At 44.9% G+C, this 25518-nt stretch overlaps 1 protein-coding gene across 1 annotated transcript in view; it reads right to left on the bottom strand.

The window, feature by feature from the left end:
- LOC310792978 (metabotropic glutamate receptor 8-like) overlaps positions 1-25518 on the bottom strand; it is a gene marked incomplete at both ends in the record, with an annotated part of 160115 nt that overhangs the window by 97340 nt on the left and 37257 nt on the right. The window contains one exon of the mRNA XM_083654735.1: positions 12259-12475. Within this exon, the coding sequence (XP_083510861.1) occupies positions 12259-12475 (217 nt within the window). The remainder of the gene's footprint in view (positions 1-12258; positions 12476-25518) is intronic.

Here is a 25518-nt window from a genome sequence, read left to right as displayed (position 1 = left end):
GAGTTGTGGATAATTGGAGCGCTCCGGGTTTCCTGGAGTTGATAATGTATTCAGAGGCAGTGAGACCCACGCACTCTGAACTCCTCCTCTGTTCTGTGGGACTCGTATATGAAGAGTGAACCGGTAAGAAAAGCTCTCACAATGGGATTCTTATTTCATATTTCTTTTTTTACTCTGCCTGCGCTACAAAGAAGTAGCAGATAATTGGATCTCTGAATTATCATTTCCAGTCATTGTAATTCCGTGGAGAGCATAGCGCTCCCCCGCTGCACAGCTGCTGTGGACCTAATTGAATTTCCCAGTACAAACCTGTAACTGGGCGGTAACTGGTGCAGCCCATCACCTGCTGCTGCTGCTAACTTAATGTAGGCAGAATCAGAATCAGAATCACTTTTATTGCCACAGTATGCAAGTTACATACAAGGAATTTGTCTTAGTGTCTGTATGCAGCGTAGCAGAATTCAGGCAGAACCATTGAGGTAGTAAGTCGCACCAATGGAAGTCCAAAATGCTTGATCGTCACGTGACTCACGTAGCTTCCAGGTTGATGCTAGAATGGATCGGCCGGGGGGACATGAGGAGTGACGCTTGGTTGGGTTTAGGGATGGGGAGTGATGATTGGTTAGGGTTCAGGTCAGAGGTGGGGTTAGGTCCCTCGGGTCGATCCATTCAAGGATAGTTCCAGGAAGTATGTGGTTGGCCGTTTGAATGCTTAAAATAATGCTGGCACTATACAATTAGATTATTTAAAGTTATAATCTCAAATATTTTCATCTAAATAAATATCTGTTAAGTCACTATCTATCTGATCATGAGTTAACACACAATGGTGATTGAGCCCATGGCCCATTGATGGAAGCCTTTGCTTTTTCAGTCTTGCAACATTTATGAACTCGGTGTCTGTGGCGACACAGGGTGGGTGGAGCTAACGCAATAGACTCACTCTGCAGGTTACTGTAGGTTCCTGACAACTCTTGTGTGAAGACAAGATAGTTTTTTTCCGGTATTACGGGTGGTTACTATGGACAAACAAGCTGACTAATGTCACATTATGCAACAGTTTGGGTCTCAGCTGGAATTACCACTCATCGCCATAGTTGTCACCCAAGAACAAAACTGAAATCTTTAAATGTCGCTGCTTAATTCAGAACCTTACTTCCAGGAATGGCGATCCGCCGCCATTGCTGTAAAAAAAGAAGAAGAAGCAACTCGTATCTCAATAGCTCTGGGCAGCACTATCACTACTGATGGATCACTAGATGTTAATTTCTACCTGAGAGATGTTCGATCAGGCCCTTTCATTGGAATGTTCATCATCTTGACTCTCTGTGCTTTGTAAAGTTTACAGATCTGTCCGACACACTGCCTGCGTTCAGGAGCAGTCTCTTCATAGGGAATTTTTTATGTTTACATTTTAGGCACTTAACTTAACCCGTTTTCACTCCCTACTTGTCAACATGGCCAGGACCACTTGGTGGTCCTCTTTTTACTAATCTTTCAAAATAAAGGGTAGCCCAATAGAGCACCACAGGAACGAGTCTGGAAGTAACATGTTGGAGCTTACGGGGAAAAGTGAATGGGGTTTTAGAATGGGGATTTCACTTAAAGGGATAAGGATATCCCTTTAAAAAATATTTGCAATATTTCCCATACATAAACAAGATAAACTATGCCTTTACCAGGCCTATAGCCTTGTGGTTGTTTTGTCACTTTTGTCACCACGTGATGAAATATCAAGTGATTTCACACAGCGCCTCAAACAGACAAAAAGAGTAACTGAACTAACAGAGTATAACCGAAGTTCCTCGTTTGCCATGAGGCGCTGCACACAGTGCATGCGCTGTACACGGGTGCAACCATGTACATTCTAGTTTTGATATCGACAATATGACAAATGGTCTAAACTCCCAAAATGTTGGCGTATCCCTTTAAATGCATAAAATAAGGTCTGTGGTTAACAAAAGTTTATGGGAGTGGTCATTTGTGTTCAGCAGGATAATATTCACAAACATAAATGACTTTTATGACTTTTGAAGCGTAAATGTGTTTTTTTTACATGATATTCAGAAAAAGCTTCAAAAACACATGATTCCTGTGACACATGTGCAGTTGCCAGCCGCTTCTTTTCACCTGACAGCAAAAGGAGTTTCACCGGCAGGACGTAGCGTGTGGGATCAAGCTATTCGCCCCAGCCCATAAAAAAGTAAACTAACTCACTCACGTTAGTTTACTTTTTTATCTCTTTTGTTCCTCATGTAAATGAATGTCAGTCCTTGTTTTGCATCAGTTAGCCTCCGTTATATTTCTTCCTGCTGGGTTCTCATTATTCTCTCTCTGTGTTTTGTGAACCCACACAGCAAGACAAACCTGCTAAACGATAAGACCTTCCCTCAGAGTGCCAGCGTCTCACCTGCTCCGCTAAGTGCCTTACCTCATCCTGCTCGACTCACACCCGTGCTTTTCTCTGTCAACAAGCGCTGCGTGTTTTATTTGTGTGGGGAAGGTGAGTGGGTGACGGCAAATTAGTCACTTTGCTCTACTAACTTCTTTACGAGTGCTCCACTCAGCCAGAGAGGGATATCCGGCGGGCGGGCTGAGGGAAGGCAGGTAGCTGCTGGACAAATCCCTCACCATGAAATATTCATCTGATCCTCCTCCAGCATGCAGAGCGTGCAGCATGCAGCGTGGCCACACGGCCGGTCTGCAACAGGACTCTCTGTGCTCTCGAGGAAAACAAACGGTCCACTCTGTCAACAACGCTGCTGCTTCTGACAAAGCCAGAAGATCAGCTGGACGGTCGGGCTGAGGTTGACGTGTTTCGCATCACAAATGTCTGACGGTTTCTTCATCCCTGAACAGATGAAACGCAAATGGCAAAACTGAATATGAATGACTATATGTTTACATAGACTGCAATAATCTGACTATTGGCATTATTCTAAATCAGACAATATTTGTTTACATGATTTGCTTATAGAATATTCCATTCTTATTCCCATTTACATGCTACGAGTTCTTCAATTTTCAGCAGGATCGGGTTTGAATCTGCAGGATTATGGCGAAAACATCAAACGTGCTTTCCTTCATTCGATGCATTCGAACAGCTGACTGGAAATACACATCTTTTTGGTGCAAGCTCAATCCAGGCATTACCAATAGACAACAAATAAATTGAGAGCCTAGAATGGATGGGCTGGAGTGACGGGGAGGAATGAGGAATGGTTTAGGTTTAGATATGAGGAGTGACGATTTGTTGGTTCGTCCCTCCAGCCGATTCATTGTATGACCACCTTTCATAGGAGTTGAAGCAGTCAGATGTTGGGGGAAATGGCAGCGCACGGTCTACAACTTTTGATGGCGGATTATGCACATACTTCCAATTTTTGCACGAAACGACAGGAATGTGACGGTAAAGTGCAAACTTTGCCCAGGCCAGAAGCAATTTAGCCACCGCTGTGAACACGACATCAAATCTCTCCAAGCACCTGGAAACAACAACAAGACAAAGCTAGCAACAAAAGACCCAGGGACCCGGCTGAGTCGACCTGAGCAGCAGCCGGTAACGTGAAATGCAGAGATAAACAAGTTTGTTGCATCGTCAGAGGAAATGTTGCAAGTGGACGCTATTTTTCCTCATAGTGAAAGTTGTAAGGGACTGTCCGATATTTACGTGGGGTGGGGTAAAATATGATATATTATTTAAAAAAATCAACTGCCCTCCCTGACATTTAGATTATTTTCTCTCTGCCCTCCCTCTGCACATGTAAAAAAAAAAATGGTTGCCCTCCCCCACCCACAAGTTCACCCTTTTATAATTTCATACACAACTTAGTTTGTTTGAAATAAAACCGCAAACATCTTTTTTATCACCCGACCATCGTATGTGGTGCGACGGCCATTGGTGAGAGCCATAAGATTGCAGGAGAACATTCAAACGGCACACAGAAAGGTCCTTTTCACGATATAGCCCACCTGGCCAGTAGGCACTGAAGACATGGGGGAAACACACCCTCAGTGCCCACAGCATCCCAGGCTGAAATCGAACCCAGGACCTTCTAGATGTGAGGCGACAGCGCTACAGCGGACGTCAGCAAACATATACACACACACACACACACACACAAAAACAGACTATGAAAAAGAGGAGAATCTTCCATAGAAAGTAAATCAGCTGTGAGCAGCCATGCATCAGGGCTGTCAGGCGGCCACCCAGAGGTTTACTAAAGAAAACAAAGATGAAAAAGAAGAACAAATTTGTCCTGACACTTTCTGAAGGGTGTGAGGAGAGAAGTGAAGGCAGGAGATGACATCCAGCGATCCTCCTGCAGTGTGGACTCCACACGTTCCACTCCACACTGTGGAGTGGAACGTGTAGGTCCGGCGGATACAGGAACGGTCTGTGCATGCTCCAAAAAACAATTCCGCTCTGAAAACAGGGGCATCATATTAAATACATGTGATGCGAGTTATCTAGCTATGTAGCTAATCCAGAACAATACAATGAATTAAAACCAAATGACGATAGAACGATAACACTGCAGCACAAACTGGGGAAAAATCTGGCGGTGATCTCAGACCCTAACTGAGCAGCAATGTTGGGCAAGTTACTCAGAATGGCAAACCGATGGTAGCAGAAATGCTTTCCCTAACTCCTGGAAGACAAACCGCCTTCAGGCTTGCTTGTCCCAGTTCTGTTGGGAATCGGGTCCATGTCCTTCGCTGCATGAGGACTGCTGATGTGTATTGCCTTAGATCTGGTCCGGGGCCCACACCAGTCAGTGTCAAACTGCGCACTTCCACCTTCTTCAGGATGGTGAAGCAGGGCTGAGCGGGCAGTTGCCTTGTGCCCATTAGGGCTCTGACAGCGCATCTCCACCGGACATGTGCCCGCAGGGCGATGGACTCCGTCTGTTACAGACCAAGCTGCCTTGAGCAACCACTCTCCCAGGCTGGGCTCTCTCATTGGGTTGGGAATGCAATTCAACAGGCATCGGGGATGTCAGAGTGGTTTTTCCCGAACTTCTCCGGCTTTGCTTGTCCCAGTTCTCATTTGAGGGGGTGTCAGTGACATGGTTAACGAGCCGGATGTGCTGGAGCTTACAAGCTTTACACGCAGCTCATTTATCACGCCTCAGTGCCTGCCACACACCCCTAGCGTGGTGTGTCAGCGGCAATGGCTACGTGTCTGCATAGAGGCGGCTTATGAGCCCGCACGTACCCCCGACCCGCCACCACCAGACACGTGCCCGTAGGGCGACAGACTCTGTCCATTACAGACCAAGCTGCCTTGGGCAAACAGTCTCCAACACTGGGATCTCTCATTGGGTCATTCGAAGCTAGCCTTGGAACCTGACAGGCTCTCCACCCATTTACCCATTTACAGGCACGTGCATTAGGGCTTATATAGCCTGAGGAATCAGGATGCCGCCCCCAGTCAATCACCCACAGGTGTAGTGATTCACTCACCCAGGTGAGGTGATTATGTGTCGTCAGCTGCCGCTAATCAAGGATACAATACAAATGTTTTTGTAGGAGACATACTCTCTCCACTCAGTGAACCTGGGTTACATTGTAACCAACCGTTACCGACATTTGAGCTATCCTTTCCATCTCCTGTCTCTTAAGTCCTTGGGTTGTAATTTGAGAACACTTTTCACTTTTACACACTGGATCCCAGATATTTTAGAGTTTGTGAATGATGACAGGTAGGGATTTTTACAGTGTCTTCTTCTTAACTATAATGCCAGCACCGTCTGTCTGTCCTTTGCATATCTCGAAAACTGTTTGTCTGATCGACTTCAAACTCGGGGAGTGCGCTTAGGGGGACCCGATGGAGTGCAGTGTGGAAAAAAAAGAAATACGCCCACAGGCAGGGAAGCTACAGCGATATTTTACATTTTCGATGTGACATTATCAGTGATGTCATAAAGGGGGAGGGAAACTGGCACTGCAATAATGGGGGGGGGGGGGGGGGTGAAGAGTGGGAGAGCATGTTGTGTGAATATGGGGGAAGGGGAATGGGTACATCTACCCACACAGGGGTCAATGGGGAGAAGGGGAGGGAGGAATCGATCTAAACCAGGTTTCATGCTGCTGGAAAAACATGTGTCTTTCCTTGGAAGGAGGACAAACTCACCTTGAGCACAAACTGCTCTAACAGGAAGAAATATAGTGTTTAATGTACTTAATTGTCCTGTTCCTCCACTGTATGCTTTGCCTGACTTGATGAATGGTGTCTGGCAATGCCACTGATCGGAGGACTGGATGACTTTAACAGCACATTGACTCTAGGGATGGACCCGGCAGTAAAGCACCCAGACACAAGGTCTCGTGGCAAAACAATCATTAATCAAGGCTGATTATGAGCCTCCTATGGGGGGAAATAATTAATTAAATTAGAATTAAAATTAAGAACAAAATTGTACCAGTGAATCTGATTTCTTGTTCTTGAAGGAGTTTTCAGCTGCTACTCTTTCATTCCATATTCAATACACAGTTTATTCACATGTACAAGAACACACATACACACACAGGACGAAAATACCCTCAAATTACTCTTCAAACAGGAAGCAGCAGGTCTGACATTATCAATCAATTAGTATCTGATGGATAAATCAATGAGTCACCGAAATAAATTAGCCATTACTCGTCACTTTTATTAAAAGTGATTGATTACTTTAATTATTACTCCCAGAGAAAAGTAATGAATTACTTGTTATGTTACTTCTGTGTTATGCCCTAAAACCATTCTGCTAGTCTTTTTTTTCTAGCAGCGCGTAGCTCCCGCGGCGCGCGGCGCTTTGCAGGAGAGACAGGGAGAGATATTAAATGAAGGAGTAAGTACACTGGGCCATGTTTTGACCACATTTATTGACCCATTTGTAACTGTTCGTTTTTAGTCATTTCAACTAAATGTGCTGTGTTGAGAGAGAGATCAGCACAAAGGAGGCTATCAGGGCTGAGAAGTGAAACGCCTGTTTACATTCAGTAAAAAAAGTTTGGTGATTCTATTCATGTGCTGATACAGACGTTTGAGAGTGAAACCGCAGTACTGCACATAATGGTGTTTCATTGTGACTTTTCATGGCCCGTTTCTCATCTCACTTATCACTGTACAATGTAACAGCGGTGCTCTGCAGTGCTCATCAGCGCTCTGTCCATGAAAGCCTCAGTCCCAGCGCGGATTGCGCGTGCGATCTGCGGAGGTCTGCCTCGCGATGCCTCGCTCGACCATGTCGTGCCTCAGCCTTAACGGTGGGTCTTTATCAGTGTGAGGCAGCAGGCTGCAGCTCAGACGGCTGATCTGAGATGAAGAGCAATAAAGAATAAAGTAGACTAAAGTAGAGGAAGTGATGTCAGCAGCAGCATGCCATTGCAGGTGAGCTGGCGGGGAGCCAGGAGCCGGGAAGACTTCAAAGGCGAAAGTGAAGAAAAGATATTGAATCTATGGTTAATAGGATTACCAGGCCCAGGAAATTATTATTTAAGACATTTGGATATTTCCTACATGGGTGTTAGCTCCTCGCTCGGCAGCTCAGAAGTACAAACAAGGAGGTTCTGGGCAAAAGGCTCAATTCCATTTGCCGGGATATTATGTAAATTCCTCCTTAATCCGTGACAGTTTATCCTGGCCAATGAGGTCAGTGCCTCGGGACGCTTCTCCCGCCAGCCGGCCCGGGCCGCCGGCGAGGGCTGCGGCACAGCGGCTCGCCTCGTTACCTCATTACACCGTGAGGAAGGTGGGGTTGGGCACCGGGACCCTGCGGTGTGAGTGGGAGCCTGGGTCTGGCCCAGGTGTCGCTAATTGATTGTAACTGTGTTAATTAGTGCCGGCTCAGCTCAGCAGAGCAGAGCGGCTGATTGGATAATGAAAAGGGATGAAGAGAGCGAAGCAGCTAGAGGATTAACATGTCAAGGTAGGGTTGTGGAACAGTTTCATGACCAGATGATGATGTCACACGGTTAGGAGATATGATGATGTCACAGCTAGAATACACTATCAGTCAAAAGTCTGCATGGGCACACCTGTTCTGTTCTCTTAAAGCCATTTTGTTCTAAAGGCTTCCGCTTAAAATAGGAATTTGCCCATTGTCAACCACAGTGTTGGTAGTATGTGCAGATGAGCAGTGTTTACCTTCCCTCCATGTTTCCTGTACTGAGAAATCCCCATGTACACATACTTCATTTGCACATACTACCGACACTGTAATGATACAAAGCTGGTTGAAAATCAGCAAAGTCCTCCTTTAAATGCTTATAGACAATTTATATGAATTATTTTGTTATTATTATAGACAGGCCTAGATCAGACCCAAATGTTTACTATAATCAATTCTCAGAATCTACTCTTTGGAGTCGACTCTCCATCCCGACCAGCATTTGAGAACAAGCTTTAGAAAAGAGGTGGAACAGCAACACGGCTGGCTTTAATCATCATGTCTCAGTGAACAGCACAGGTTAGCTTCAGAAGGCTTGTTCAGAAGGTCTGATATTGTTCATTGCAGGTTTAAGTCGAGCGCACAAAGAGGACTGGAACCGAAAACACACCCGGTGCGTTCTAAACTCTGGAGTCTCTGCTCTCTGCAGGTCAGTACGCAGGTGCAGATGAACCTGTGTTGCAGGGCTTAGCATCGGGGATGTCACATTGTTGAAGGCTTCCTCCTCTCCGTCTGGCCGAGCCGCTGTATCTGTGGCTGTTGTCATGGAGACGGGCACCGACACTGATGGCTGTGTTATGGGGCAGGCAGCTGTCAGAGCAGCTGTCTGTGGGCCCAGGGTGCAGCTTCACTAGCTGCTTCCCTCCGAACAGCTGCACTACGGATCCACACTGCTGCCTGGCAGTAACAACGTTTCAACACTTTGTTACTAGGGATAGGGATCGTTGATTTTTATTGATATTCATACCATTTTCGAGACTTCTTAACAAACGGAGTCTTTAACACAGCCAAATTGCTATCTAGCTAACATAGCTAGCTAATTTACCAACTGGATGATTTAGTTGATGTTATCTTGTGTATGGATAGCGTAATTCACCCAGACTCCTGGGGCTGATCTGGCTGGTAAACTGGCTAGGTACTGTTTGCAATTCACTCCATCAGCTAATGTTAGCAACCAACGCCAGACCCATGCTGTCACGCTGGCCCCTCATACGCGAGCGCGACTGCAGTTACTCCGACGACCACCAGTGCCAGTAAGAATCATAAATTCTGATTCTTACACATATACTGTAGGGCCTTTAATCTAGACTTTGAAGCAGATGAAAGTGCCTTGCTGTAAGTCTGTACTTCTGTACTATAAAGAGTGTAATAACTGTTTTTGTTTGCCACCCCCTCTGCCAATCGGGGGAGTTGTAGACTAGCGCATGCTTCCTCCGATACATGTGCAGTTTCCAGACGGTTATTTTCACCTGACAATGAGAAGTTCACCATCAGGACATAGTGTGTGGGGGAATCAGGCTATTCCCCCCAGTCCCAACCAAGCCACCCACCCCCCGGACAGGCGCCCCGACCGACCAGAGGAGGCACTAGTGCAGCGACCAGGACTCATAACCCACCAGCTTCCCACCCGCAGACACGGCCAATTTTGTCTGTGGGAACGTCTGACCAAGCCGTTGTCAGACCGCTGTCGGGAGTTGAACCTGGTTTTAGGCGAGTGCATTTAGCTCTACACTACCCAGACGCCCCAATGACTGTTTTTCTAACCCTAACCAGAAGCAGCAGGTTGGCCCACTGCTCAACAATATGGTCCTGTAACCTGAAGCTCACAGGTTCAGATACCCTCATTCTGAGAGCATTTTCAGCTAAACAGCTGTGCTGTGAACTGTAACCTGGACGGTCTATTTGCTCAATTTAAGTTTTTACTGTGTCAACCAAAGGTCAATTAGCCAGCGGTGTGTGATCAATTAACTCTCAGGGCTTAGTGGAGAGTGTAATGAGATAGGGGTGATTAGCCCTGCTTGTGTGTCAGCTACAGGCGCTATTGATCGGGGAATAATGGATGAAGCGGTGTCGGTTTAGTTGCTGGATGCCTGTTCAGCCTGTGTTTCTGTCACCTCACTGGACAACAAGATCTAACCAGAGGTAGACAAACTCTTTATTCAAGTAAAAGTGCAAGATACTCATCTAAATATATACTGTGGTAAAAGCTGAATTTATGAACGTCCTACCACGACTATTGTTCTTCTTTCAGTCCCTCCCTGTAGACATACCAATGAAACAATTCAATGAATGGGACCGAATGATTTCCAGATTCATGTGGGGAGGAAAGAAACCTAGGGTGCGCTTTAAAACATTACAATTACCAAAAGGAAAAGGAGGTATGTCTCTTCCATGTCTGGAGGATTACCATAAAGCGGCACAGCTGCGATACCTGGTCTGTTGGTGTAACAACACATACGAGGCTAAATGGAAAGACATAGAACTGGGTCAATTAGATATCCCCCTTCAATCCTTGTTAGGCGAGAAGTCTGCTCAAGTAATTGACTAATAGGTATCTAATAATAGTAACGTAACTAGTGTTGAAACAAGCAAGGCAACATGCCTGTTGTGTCTTCTTGAAGAGTGAAACTGAACTATAAAAACCACTGGAATGATCTCATCTCATTGCTGTTTTTCCCCTCTCGTGTGACAAAGAGACAGCTTTTCTCCTGAGCAGAGCAGAGGGATGTTTCTGTCCCTGCCCACCCCCCCGCTGCTTCAGATCCTCTCTTGTGGCGCATGGTGACGGTGTGAGCGGCATGAAGGCAGGCGGGCGCCAATCAGCCTCTGATCGATCTGATCGATCCATTAAATACTGCGAAGGGTGCCTCACCACGCGCCACATGCCTGGAAACCTCCACTTAATTATTAAAGGCCTGAGGTTACATAACTACACACACATGCGCACGTGGCCACACTCATGCACATGTGACACGCACACACACACACACACACACACACACACACACACAGGCACACACACACACACACACACACACACACACACACACACACAGACACACACACGAACACACTCAGGCGCACAACGACGCTGATCTCCAACATACATGTTACATCTTATGAATTTCAATACACCACTTACAATCTAATTAATGTGCCAGCTCTTGCCTGGGCCGGGCGAAATAACAATTTAATCAAGAGGCCCAGGAGAGAGAGATAGGGCGGGCGAGCGAGGCTTGATTACAACACAGCGACCAGCGGAGCGGGAAAAAACATCGGTGTACTTTAGGAGTCATTACACGGAGAATCAATTACAGTGTCTGTCATCAACTAAACATACGTGCTGATTCCACCATGTTACAGTGTCTGTCATCAACTAAACACACGTGCTGGTTCCACCATGTTACAGTGTCTGTCATCAACTAAACATACGTGCTGGTTCCACCATGTTACAGTGTCTGTCATCAACTAAACACACGTGCTGGTTCCACCATGTTACAGTGTCTGTCATCAACTAAACACACGTGCTGGTTCCACCATGTTACAGTGTCTGTCATCAACTAAACATCGTGCTGGTTCCACCATGTTACAGTGTCTGTCATCAACTAAACACACGTGCTGGTTCCACCATGTTACAGTGTCTGTCATCAACTAAACATATGCGCTGGTTCCACCATGTTACAGTGTCTGTCATCAACTAAACACATGTGCTGGTTCCACCATGTTACAGTGTCTGTCATCAACTAAACACACGTGCTGGTTCCACCATGTTACAGTGTCTGTCATCAACTAAACACACGTGCTGGTTCCACCATGTTACAGTGTCTGTCATCAACTAAACACACGTGCTGGTTCCACCATGTTACAGTGTCTGTACAGTATCTGGAGTTTGTTGTGTTGAATAGCTTTGTAGCTTCTTCCTGATTTTAGCTGTACAGTAACTCACTGCAACAACTGAACTCTCACGCGACTTGGAGCTAGACATCTCCTTGAGCTCTCTAAGTCTCGTGAGAGTTCAATTAATCCTCTCTCCAACTCTCACTCACGTTTCCACCGTTGTCTTCCTGCAACAACTCAACTCTTCTTCTCCTCAAAACTTCTCCTTGACCGGCCTCATCAACAAGGCCTGAAAGCCCCACTGACACGGAAACCACTTCCTGCATTTCCTGTCTTCATCATCCTTGATTTGACCTGTATTTGTGTTCCCTATAAATCACTTTCGGATTATCCAGTTAGTTGAAAGCGTGATGAAATGGCACTCGCGTATGGATCGTTGCGTGGATGGTTTTCACCTCAGAAGCGAGAAAGAGAGGGAACCCACCTGACTCTCGGGAGATCTGGACGAAGGCCTCGACGCCGCTCTCGCCGTAGCTGCCCTCGGAGGCGAGCGTGGAGACGTAGTTCCAGCCCATGGCCGTGACGATGTCCAGCATGGCCTGGGCCTGGTAGGAGTCCGGGGGAACCACTCGGGAGAAGAAGTCATAGCGTGTGTTGTCACTCAGCTCCGGGGCTGTCGATGCATAGCTGATCTGAGGGATCTGATAGAGAGAGAGACACACACACACACACACAGGGTTAGAGATTTTCAATTCGCATGAACATCTGTCGGAATGTTCGAAGAAAATCCAGATAATAGCAATAGAGTGCTCAGGGAAATTAGCATAAAGCAGCGTGGCCAGGCGAGTTTAGAGTTCGGTTCCGGTTATTCAGGTATTGAAACATGCTTGCAGCCAGAGGTTAGAAAAAATATACACATTTATTTATTTTTAACCGATGGGGTCCAGACTTTGAAGCAGATGAAAGTGCCTTGCTGTAAGACTGGGTGCTGTATAAAGACAGTAATGAGCTGTATGTGGTGAAGCTATCCGGATGGAAGCCTGTCTCCAGCTGTGATGAGTGTTTCTCACAAAGTGATGTATTCTGACTGTTAAAACACTCAGATCCTCACTGTCAGACCTCATCCGTCTGTGATGTTCAACACATTACAGTGATATTATTTAGATGATTTAGTAATGAAGTGTCCGCAAAATGCTTTTTAACAACCACAAAATAATTTATGTACATGGAGAAAGTGATGGCCAAACCATAGCCTGTCTCTCTGCTGGTCTCTCTCCTGCTCCTGTGGGTGGAGAAACTGTTCTCTCTCCTGCTCCTGTGGGTGGAGAAACTGCTCTCTGAATTTTTCCTACAAAATAATACTATACAACAGTGGTTCTCAACGTGGGGTCCGGGCACCAGCAGGGGTCCGACGTTGAGGAGGGTCCCCAAATTGATGAATTCTTAAACTTCAGCATTATTCCATTTAAAGGGAACACAATGAGAATGAAGGAGAATGGCTGCTCTTGTTGGGGACAACATCTCATCAAATGGGGGTTCATGGCCCCTAATGTGGACTAAATGTGTTTTGTTTGAAAAAAGCTTGAGAATCCCTGCTTTACATTATACAGTAACTCCCAAAACATGTCTGCAGTAGCTTTGCCAAAACATTCAAATGAAAAGACTCCGAGCAGAGCAGGAAACTTGACCTTCTTCCGGCTTGCTCTCGTTCGGCTTCTTGTCAGCGGAGCTCAGAGCCACAGGGCAGGCGGGAATTAGCCAGGCGGAGCAGAGAGACGGAGGGGGAGCGGGTCATAGATCCACCGCCAGACAGGCAGACAGGCCCGGCTGGGAAGACTGGATAATGGTCCTTTAGAGAAGGATTGAAGGACTGATTGATTTCACTTCAGTCCGGCCGGTGTGAATGGGCTCAGACGGTCTCATTGGGATGCAGAGGGGACGGGAGACAGACAGCCGAAGGTCTGCCAGCAATACAAATGTCAGTCACAGGCCGGCAGCTCCGGCCGGCTCTTACACCCACAGACAGTCAAACAAATTAAAAGTACCTGTAAATAGAAAAGGTGCCTGGCCGCTAGGCAGCGCCGCCGAAGCGCTAATGTTATCGCAGTACTCAAGGATTAACTCTCAGAACCCCAGAACACATCCACAGGCTGGAAAGGCATGTTTTCTTTAAGAGGTCACCAAAATTACACCATTTATCATAGCCAGAAACTTTTAAAAGTTGAAATTATTGTCAGATATTCACATTTCGGAGGGGTACTTGAACTAATCCTGTGCCACTTCATCAAAAATTACTTTATTCTAAACTAACGCTTTTTTTTCTTTTTTCTTTCCAAAAGTCAGCGAAACTGACAGAACTGCAGTCAGCCTGCACACTACAGAGAGGAGATGAGGGGTGTCATGTAGAAGTATAGTAAAAATGTCTTCAGTACTGTATAGCATGTGGAGCCCCCAGGATTTCTTCAAATACCCGGGCAGACACAAAACCACTCAGAAATTCTTCATTATGGGATGAAAAGTGTGACTGTCACCTAAAGGTGACTAGTTTGCATCCCTGTTCTTTATGATTTATGACTGTGTTATACTGCACTCCAAGACATTTTTGAGCCCTCCTTTTAGCCCTGATTGTCCTGTTTCCAGAGGTCCAGGAGGTGTATATTGAGTGAGTTAAAATGTGGCAGGAGCAGAAAACATGCAGAGACTGCCTGGGGTTAACCCTCGAACTCGGAGCCAACTTCTACATTATCTCTTCAGTTCAGTTCCTCACACATGCCAGCAGGGAGGTCCGGGGGGCGATATCACATTATCTAAGAAGGGGCAGCGCTTAATGAATATCTGTAGGCAACCAGTAAATAAGTCTTCACGTTTAATTAATGTGTTTTGTTGGGTGATTAAAGGAAGGCTTTGCTGATTTTCAACCCGCTTTGTATCATTATAATCTCGGTAATATAAGCAGATGGACAGTGTTTACCTTCTCTATGTTTTCTGCACTGAGAAATCCCCGTTGGTCTGATTGCAGAAACTCCGCCCCTGCTAGCTGGTATGGGTCACTAATGCTCGTTAAGGCTCTCGATGCAATTCTCCATGGTATGTGCGCATACAGGAAAAAACAATCTGTAGTTGGAACAGTCGCCCTTGAGCAGAACAGCTGTTCACTTCCGTCTCAGAATGACATGCTATGCGTCATTCTGAGACAGAAGTGCTGGAATAAAGTGCAGAGCTCTCGGCGCAGGAAAAAATGAAGAGGGGGTAAAGGCTGCCCATCTGCATAATTACTGACATTGTGCAAAGCGGGTTGAAAATGAGCAAAGCCTTCCTTCCTTTAACCCATTGATACCTGATGCAGCATTTGCGTGTATATCCCTCATTTGTGTGTGTATCCCTTTAAGACCGCGAACCGCGTTAACGCGGTTCGCGGTCTTAAAGGGATACACACACAAATGCTGCATCAGGTATCAATGGGTTAAGATGGGCTGAAGCTAAGAGGGTGTCCTGCTCCTGCTCTTGGGATGGGATCACACCAGCTGTGATGCCTGCCACTTAAAAACGAATGTGGGCCAGAGTGTAAAGTGGCAATATGGGGTGGTGGTGGTGCTGGTATGGATCCATATTTGACCATAATCTGTCTTTTCTTCCATTTATTGTAAAGCACTTTGAGCTGCATTTGATGTATGAAGGGTGCTGTATGAATAGTTGTATTATTATTATTTAGAGCCACAACGATTAATTGATTTGTCGTCAACTATTGACCATTAATCAGCAACTTCATTGATTAATCTGTTTGAGTACTTTTTTAAGGAAAAAAAAGTCAAAATTATCTGATTCCAGTGTGAGTGAAAATTATTGATTGATTGATTGTTGATCATTATTGTTCAGTGTTGGTGAGTATTTCTGGTTAGGTTAGGATCGGTCAGATGCAGCCGGCGTCTGGGTTAGTGATTACAATATTATGATTTCTCTGTTTTTTCTTTTGCCAATCTGCTTCTCTGATTTTTCTGCTTCTACTCAAATCAACTTGTTTTGGGGGGTTTATTCTTCTTTAGTCAAGAAGCCAGATTTCTGGGTTTTATGTAAGGGTTAATGCACGACGAGGTGTCCATTATCAGAAATTATTGGACGACGTGGAGGCGTGAACCGTCCGAGGCGAAGTGCATTAACCCGCTACCATGGTCACTTGCTAAAGAAACAAAACAAGACCATTCATTTATATTATGCATTTTGCAATCAAAATCTAGTTTTCATAACCTTGAATATGAGTTGAGAACCGACGAGACAAAATAGTCCCCTCGGCTGTTCAAGATTAGGCTATCATTGGATAAAATGGCCGCTTAGTGCCTGCTGCACCTGGCACAATTCTGGAGTCAAGCTAACTAATAATTTGGCCAATTGTAGCCTATGTAACAACATACAAAATAAAACGGCAATAGTAACTGGGTCGTTTAAACTCGCATTCCAGGGAATTACGTTAACGTCTGCGGGTCTTATAAGACGTAAATGGCGCAAGGCTGGAGTAGACTGAAAACCATCTGCTTTCAGTATGTTGGAGTCCAGGTATGTTTTGTACAAGGACGTCTCTCAGTGTGTTGCTGTTAACTGCCCATTTCGTTGTTTTCTTTTTGTTGATCTCGTTTTTTTCCTCTTGACTTGATTTGTATCAGTGATAGAGGCAGCGGGCGCTCTCCCAGAGTGCCTGGCTGCTGGTTGCTGCAAGTTGTAAACAGAGGGTTTGACAGTTGAGAGCTGAGAGCCCGGCTTCTGTCAGCTGACTAGAACGAAAATCAGATTTCTAAATAGCCGTTATTTTAATAAACTGAGCACTCAGGGGTAATCTAAATAGTTACTTTGACCGACTCAATTTTTTTCTAAACTTATAAAAGTGCCATATTAAGCGTTAACGGTGGTATAGAGCTCTGTCGTGATCCTGGCGCATTGATATGAACCGTGAACAGACCATTTAGCTAGGTGTACATTATCACTGTACATTATCACAAATTAATTAACACCTTGGAGCCAATCAGAATCGAGTATTCACCCAGACCATGGTATAAGGGGTGATATAACCATTATCATAAAAATCCAACATGTGTGGCCATGGTTATGTAAAATAAGGATCAGGGGCCACATTACAGAAAATTTCTTATCTTAAGTGTTAACATAAGATAGGAAACGTCAGGACAGGATTTTTTTCCTGATTTCGTATACAGAAGCAAATCCTAACTAACTTTAGGAATCCTATCTTATCTTAGTAAATCCTATCTTATGTCTGGTTAGGAAATCCTAAATGCTCAATCCAACATCAGTTATCAACTTTTATATCTGTTACCTAGCAACCGAGACTACTTTTCTCAACTTGTGGAGCTATATTTGTGAATAATAATAACCTATAAAAGACATCTCATAACAACAGGGCAAAAAATGAAGGGTTTTTCCACCCCGACTTCCTTGTCCATGTTCTGTGGGCATGAATTCTGTGACTGTTTATGGTGCATTCGCAGAATGTAGAAGAGACAGTCTGGCTTGAGAGACTACTGTTGCTCTAAGGAACTCAGAATCAAAGTATTGTAGGCTACATAGGTTAGCTAAAACAAATAAGGCAGTTGGTGAGAGTTGACAAGTTAGGACAGCCTAACAGTTATCCTAAAGTTGGGACAGTATTTTTAAGATTTTGGGAAGTTAGGAATAGGATGTTTCTGTAATACACTTGTCCTATCTTAAATTAGGACTAGAATTTAGGAACTGTTAATCTGTAATGGCTATTTTCCTAAAGCAGGTCCTAACTAATGACCATGGTTACCAAACAGTTAAGATAGGATTTGCAAGTTAGGACGTTTCTGCAATATAAGATAAGTGTAAGTATCTGCATTAAAAAATCCAAGATGGCAACCTAAAACTGCAGTTGATCAGCTGTACTGATTTCTAGTTGGCACCATGGAGGTAAGCTATAAAAGAAACCGGAGACGGTGTTCCAAGATGACCCATTCATGAATGAAAGTTGCTCATGAGCATATGTGCCCAAAGAAGTTTAGACTCCTACTTCCTGGTGGGCCCATAGATTCTGTGCAGTAGTGTTTTTCTTGGCCCCACCTATTCCACACGAACAGAGTTTCAGGCCAGAGAGGGGGGGCTCCAGTAACGACTCTTGGTGGCTTTTAAAGAAAAATGACTCATAATTTCAAACTTGATCATTCAGAGAGTCGTTTTTGACTTTGAGTGACACCTATAAAAATTTCACAGCTGCTTCTTTCTCCTTATGTGTGTATGGGTCCAGTGCGTTATGTCACTTGAAATACCGAGATTGGCCACAAAGGCCAAATTGCTTCACAGCCCAGTGCCCACTGTTCTATCCATCACAGCAGATCAGATCCACCACTCCCTGCTGAGAGTCACCGTGGTCACGGCCAAGGTCACGGCCAGGGTCAGAGCCAAGGTCACGGCCAGGGTCAGAGCCAAGGTCACGGCCGGGGAAACCAGGTTATTTCAGCATAGCATCATTTCACCATACATCACTCTGAGCTCCGCAGAGCTAATGTTTTCTATATCTGCCTGCACACACACACACACACACACACACACAAGGTGAAAACAATATCAGCCACACACGCACGCACACGCACACGCACACACGCACACACACACACACACACACACACACACACACACACACACACACACACACACACACTTTGAAGTTTTCAAAGTGGAAGGTGCCCCAGGGGTGCTCCAAACAGTTTCAAGGGAGGCTCGGTGAATGGAAGCGGAAAAAATATTACATTTGGTTATCAAAAGGAGATCACATAGAATAGCCTGAATGTGTGATTAGTTAGAGATAGTTCATTCAGTGATACAGTCGTATTGGGGGAATTTTACAGTTTTCAGACAGATCTTTTGTATGTATTTTGGTACAGTTTAAAGTATGTCCAACAACATCAGACTATCTTGGCTCAATTGTCGAGTGTCTATGGGATCAAATAACATACTGTCTGTAATCATGATCCCATAGGCATCCAGGAGTTGAGAGAAACTAACAAAGTAAACAGGCTTTTTCCAAGCTTTGCCCCCAACAGTGTCAGACTTAGAAAATCCCTGCTTTAAAGCATATGCTCAAGTAAGCTAACATACCTTAAGGCTATATTAGAATCTAATGGAGATTCAGCATTAACATGAATCATGCATTGAGATTGGGCAGTGAGCGCGGGCAGAACCGACTGAGTTAATAATGCACATTGCTGTACCATTAAAAACACATGACCGCCCTACAGAGAGAGACACATTGTTTCTTTAATATGCTGTGTTCTCTGCTGCACATCTAAATATCACCACAGATGATATCATATCAAAGAAAAATGAAATCGCCAAATTGCAGCAATTATAATACAATAATGGTGATGTCATTTGTGAAATTAGTGAGTTCTAACTGTAGGCATGTAGCTCCCCAAATGTGCCATTATATAAATTATACTTGGAGAGAAAAAGCAAACTTGGGCCACACTGCTGGCTTCTTAAGAATTCCGTACAATAGCAGACTGGGGGATAGTAATTAGGGAGCTCACTGGCAACCTGCTGATCTTAATCGTTATGGCAGTTTAGTCATAGGTTTAAAAAACATCACTGTGAAATAACATACTGTGACATTCGGTGGATGACGTGAGCAAAACCTTGTCACAGTCGGTGTTCTTGTCTAGCAGGAGAAGCCCCAGTGGGAGTTGAACCCCCAACCCAGGCAGTGTTAGTGTCAAACTGACAAACTGGAACTGGCTTATTTGTTAGTTTGTGCAGTATAGCAGCCTCTGAATTATTGTTAGTTTCCCCCACAAAAATAAATTAAGCCTTTGCAGACACCTCTCCTGCATAGCATCTGTTTAAATACATTGGCTGCTAAAGCAGTATTGAGAATAAAGCATCACAGTATACAAACCTACTACTGTATATAAAAAATATATATGTAAAGTTGCAGGAAATGGTGTATCAATTCAAAAAAAGATCTTGGGTTCCCCAGAAAATCCGACCCCCCGCCCTCTTCCAACCCCGGGTACTGGGTTTCCGGGGGCTTATTTGACTATATAAAAAAGGGGTGATTGACAGCTGTGACAGCCACTCGCTGGGGTCACTCGGGTCCTACTTTTACATCCGAGTCACTCTTTTACATGGTTTTGAATAGCCCTAATAATGAATAGCCCTAACCCTAAGACTACGGTAGTTGTACGGTTGGGAGAAAAAGCAGTGCCGAATGAGACCGCTGTTTGTCGGAAAAGTAAAGCGCTGAGAATTGTCAAAATAGAGCGTGCATGTACACAGATATCGATTTGTTTAGGTGGCCGTTGTTTTAGGGGACTAAATTACGTTTTAGTTCTTGGCCCCGTGTAGTAGAGAGACAGAGCTGTGGAGGCTGTTGTTTGGAGTGCCGGGTCTCGATAAACGGTGCGCTCAGCGTCAGAGAACACTGTACCTACAGTATTTCAGTTAGTGTATGCAACTAGCTGATAGGACCCCACTTCAAACAAACTTCTCCTTTAAAGGCAGGAGGACTTCATCCGTTTCAAAGTTGACTCCTCCTCTTGAGGTCAACAAGAAGTGAAGCCACGCCCTCATGGTACAAAACTCAAACACGAGGCAAAACGGCAAGCATACGAGGCTCGCTCCAAAACAAGACTGACAAGTTGGCAAGTATTGAGGGAGAGGATGAGGATGAAGAGTGACATGGAGTTGACCTGTTTTCTGTTGGACAGGTAGCTAGTTAGCTTAGCTAGATAGGTATTAGCTTTTCTATAAGGAAGTTAAACTAACCGTGGTATGAGTGGCAGGTTTACAATAAAGCACCTAGTCACCCAATGTCTGGCACAGAGGACTGTAACATCTGCCACGTATTGGCAAATGACGTGAATAACACCTGAAACAGAAGTGCTCTCAGAGAGCACAGACCTCCACTCCGCCAAGGACAATACTCCAGTCTGCTATGATGTGGACATTTTATGAGTCGGACCTGACCCTGACCCGCCTACTGTACATCCCCCAGCCACTTTCCCTGCCCACCCCTCCACATTTAATGGGTTCTTCCTTGGCCCATGCTACACCATGTTTCATGAAAATTGGCCCAGTAATTTCCCCCCCGTAATCCTGCTAACAAACAGACAAACAGACTGAAAACATAACCTCCTTGACCTATTTCGTTGACATTATTTACACTCCCTTTCTTTACGGCTTGTTGTTTGTGGTGTTGCTGTTGTTGTTTTTAATGCAGTCACATATTGATAACATCACAGACATCCTCCTTTCATGGTTTGGTTACAGGACACATTGTTCCACAAAACCATCCGAAACAATTAGGCTAGAAGTGAACTGGAAATGAATATTCCTCACCAATTGTTCTTCACTTCTTTAGGAAACATTAGATTTAAGGGTGAAAACTAGATGAAGTGAGTTGAGATGGACGTTTTGTGTTGGGTGGGTGTCTGCAGGCTTGTAAAAGAAAGTCCCACACAGCGAGTAATGGGATTCATGAAGTATTCAGCGAGCCTGGGGGAAGCGAGCCAGTCTCCCTGTGTTAGCTTCTCGCTTTGTGACGCCGCCATATTGTGTTTCACGTTCCACCACTCAGCCAGTACCATGTTGTGCTGTCATAACATGTCTGCTCCAACACGGCTCCTCCAGGTTAGTTTAAAGACGGCCTGAACCCATGTGGCGTGAGGCTCTGAGACATATCTGACTAAAATCAATCTGAAAACAAATCTTGTCTGAGATGACAGAGAGTTGAGAGGCGGGCCATAGCGTTCAATGATTTGATTTGACAATTCTGGGGACTGGATTCTCCGTTGGCCAATCCTGGCGTGTTCCGCCCCCAAATCGAGTGGAATTCAGCGTGTTGTGACGCTATGCGAGTGGGATCCGCAGAGAAGCAGGCAGCCAGCTGCTTCCCTGTGGAGCGTACGTAGCGGAGAATCCGATGCATGAGTGGCAGCTTGGCCAAGTTATTAGTTAGTTTATGGGCTAGAAATTCTGCCAGATTACAGACACTAGACGGCCATTTTACCTGCAGAACTTTCTCCTCGAAATGAAGATTGATTGACAGCTGCCATGTCGTGATATGATTGGTTGAAATGGGGTAGAAATTTGATAGTGCAATGTGATGTCAGCAAACTGTAGATTACCGTCACCAAGGGGTGTGTGTGTGTGTGTGTGTGTGTGTGTGTGTGTGTGTGTGTGTGTGTGTGTGTGTGTATATTTTGTTGTTTCCCCCCCTTTGTTTTGGCTGATTGTTTTTCATTTGTTTTAGCTGTTATCATATTTACTACTTTATTTGCAAATTGCTGTCATTGAATGTATGTAGCATTATGGTTATGATATGCATTACTGCTTATTATTGTATGCTGTAACTTCAATAAAATAAAAATGGGATCACACAAAAAAAGCTAATTGAATAACTAATGGAATATTTTTTTCACTTCTATTCACTGACCCTCACCTGAAACTGCTTGGAGCCCCTCTGGGGAGGCCCCGCTCCCACTTTGAAAACCTCTGGTCTAAACCAATGCAATGTGAGTCAGGGAGAGAACGTTTGATTGATTGAAAGGTCACCGTGAGAGATCGTGTGTTTCCAGGCAGTAAAAGCTGTCCTTTTGGGAGATAAGAGGACAAACTGGCTTGGCTCAGCCCGGTGAACAGGAGGTGGTCGTTAGCTGGCGGGCGGCAGCTGGCTCGCGGGTCTTCCAAGCGGCCGGTGCCAGCCTTCACCTGGGGGGCCATGCTAGCTGGACCCGCCACAAACGACCACAAACGAGGCATCACCGCAGCCAGCTCCCAGCATCCCGTCTGCTGCCGAGTAAACAAGCAAAATAAAAGCCCGACACAAAGTGTGGCCATGAGCCTCGGCTAAGGTTGTCAAATGTATTGATATCAATAAGTATTTATCCTAAAAAATTGAATTAAAATGTGATACAATACTTATTTCCTCCTAGCCTAATAAACAAACTCACGTTTCTATTCAGTCATCAGTCATCATGCTGGACATCAACAGTACCTAGTGCGAGATTCCCCCCACTCCCACAAGTAACGTATGTAGCCTACATTAACAACTAATTATGAATTAAATTCACATGGAGAAAGTAGTGTAAGTTTAATGTACAGCGGGTCATTCGCTGTAAGGAAGAATATATGAATGGGGTTTAGAGCAGCAAAAAGGCTAGCTGTGAGTAGCAGTAGTCTGCATGAGGCGTTTAGGGAGCATGGTGAATAGCAGATCCTGGTGTTTAGATGTTTAGGTGTTTAGGGGACATCTGTTAATTTGTAGGTACAGAAAATAACCCAGGTGACACTTACGTTATCATGTGTTACTGGACTGGACATGTAACTAACGTCTGAACCATTTTACATTATATATGCTGTATCACACTGCAGCACTTTACTGCACACATTTCTTTAGAATTTGTTGAGGAAATTATTTTAAGAATGTTTTTTTTTTGTTTGTTTTTTACTGTTCTATAAAAAAAATTATAGTGTGATATACTGTTATTTCATATTTCCAGTTTTCTTATTGTAACATTGATAATGAAAATATATTTCTTCAGTTTAAAGAAGATTGCATTTGTGTGTTTTTCTTGGGAGGAGGGAGCACCCAAATGGCCAGCAGCGGTGCTGAATCCACTGTATGGAGATCCACCACTCCTGCTGCAGCTCAGCCTGGGTTAATGCAATTCCAAGTTAGCCATTTAGATGCTCTTATCCGCACCCAGGAGATGCATTCATCTCATATCCACAGCGGCCCCCCTCCACCCCCCCACCCCTGCCCCTGCCCCCGCCCCCGCCCCCAGTCTCCCCCGGGGGAAAAGCCAGGGAATTATGCAAAGTCCTTGTCCTTGTGAGTTCAAATAGAGAGGCAAAGTGAACGTCACTTCCTGCTTCAGCACTGTACCAGAGATTTTCTTCCGCAATTTATTTTCCCATAGACATTTCGTAAAATGCTTATACAAATAGTTTTACTTGCTCAAACCAAACAGTTCAGCTATATTTGGAATCGGGAGAGACCATTAGAACATTTCACTCAAACCAAAACTTTAAAAAACATTGAACAAATATTTTCTTTAAACCATTTTTTTTTTTACGTTTTGGTCCGAGTGAAATGTTATGCGATCTCTCCTGTTTCTAAATATATCTGAACCGTTTGGTTTGAACAAGTGAAACTATTTTTATAAGCATTTTACGAAATGTCGATGGGAAAATAAATGGCGGATGAAAATCAGGTCAGAGAAACACACCTGTGCTGTTTTCACTTTTCTTTGTCCACAAATTGTGCAATATAGCTGTTGTTGCATGGTTCAAACAAGTCACTCCATTCTCGATCACTTCGTGCTATCATCTGTGGTACGTAGTGCAGGCTATTTTGGGCTTGAAAGTGAGTGCAGCAATCCAAAGGCAACTATGTAAATGCAGAAACAGTCGATATTTTACTTGCTCCTCAATTAAATATTAGGTTGAAAAGATTAAGAGAAGATTAAATATTAGATTTTCTTTTACTTAAATCTGACTTTTAAGAGGTGAAAAGTGGGCAAAAACTACAATTTGCCCTTCCTAATTTCCAAGTGATGGGGCATCTGGCAAGTTAAGAGGGGCATCTGCCTAATTTGCATAATGGTGTGAAGGAGGCAACCAAGCGACAACATCGGCAGGTCTCTGGCGCAGAATACGGTGGCCTGGAATGGACAAAAATAATAGTCCTGTTTTGCCAGTGTGGAGGAGTGAGTTAACTTGAGCGGAGCTCCAACAGAAGTGCCCCGCCCCCAGTGTCCCCCAGGGGAAAAGTGGGGGACTTATGCAAAGAGCAGCTTTAGGGAGGGTGGTTGTCAGTTCAAACACGTTTCCGCGGCGCATGTTAGCACATCGGCTCAGTGGAGCGTGTGCAGAGCGGAGCTAGCTCCTGCATTATGGATGCAAGTGGGTGTTTCTCAGAGCGACCTGCACAGCAGATAATGTAATGGCTACGGACATTTTGTGTGTGTTAATGCAACACGAGGGCCATTTTTCCTGCTCTCATCTCATGTGTGAAGTGCTGTTTTGCAGGTTGCCATCGGTGCGCTCACACTTCTTCACACGAGGACAGATCTGTCGAGTGAAACAGACAGGAGAAACTCAAAACACTGGCTCAAATCAGATCTGTCAAATCAGATCTGTCAAATCAGATCTGTGGAGTGAAACAGCCAGGAGATACCCAACCACCGGCTCCAATCAGATCTGTCAAATCAGATCTGTAGTGTGAAGCAGACAGGAAACTCAACCACCTGCTCAAATCAGATCTGTGGAGTGAAACAGACAGGAGAAACTCAACCACCGGGTCTGTGAGGGTTCAAAGCCCAAAAGCTAGAATAAAATGCCACATTCTTTCTTCTCCTTCTCTTTGCCACTTTGCTATATCTCACTCTCTAAAATCAAAATAGGCTCCAACGTAACAACAGTCATATTAGTGCAAACTACAATCAAACTGGATGAGGCTATTAGTCAACGACGGGCGGAGGGCTCCCCAAGCCGTCCGCCCGGTGCGCGGAGAGTCGCTGAAGCGGAGCGCGCTCAGCAGCCAGCATGCCTGCCTCTGTTTCAGCTGCTGCATCTTGCACACAATGCACAGGCCAGCCAGGCTGACCTCCAGCTGCTGACACAGACCATTAAGGTCGCTTTCACATATAAGCTGTTTGGTCCGCTTTAAATGTGCCAGAGTTCGTTTCCTCGGATAGTCCGCTTCGTTTGGTGTATTGTGAAA

This window comes from Poromitra crassiceps (assembly GCF_964638095.1).
Source record: "Poromitra crassiceps genome assembly, chromosome: 18".
NCBI classification, from domain to species: Eukaryota; Metazoa; Chordata; class Actinopteri; order Beryciformes; family Melamphaidae; genus Poromitra; species Poromitra crassiceps.
This window is presented reverse-complemented; position numbering and strand designations above follow the sequence as displayed.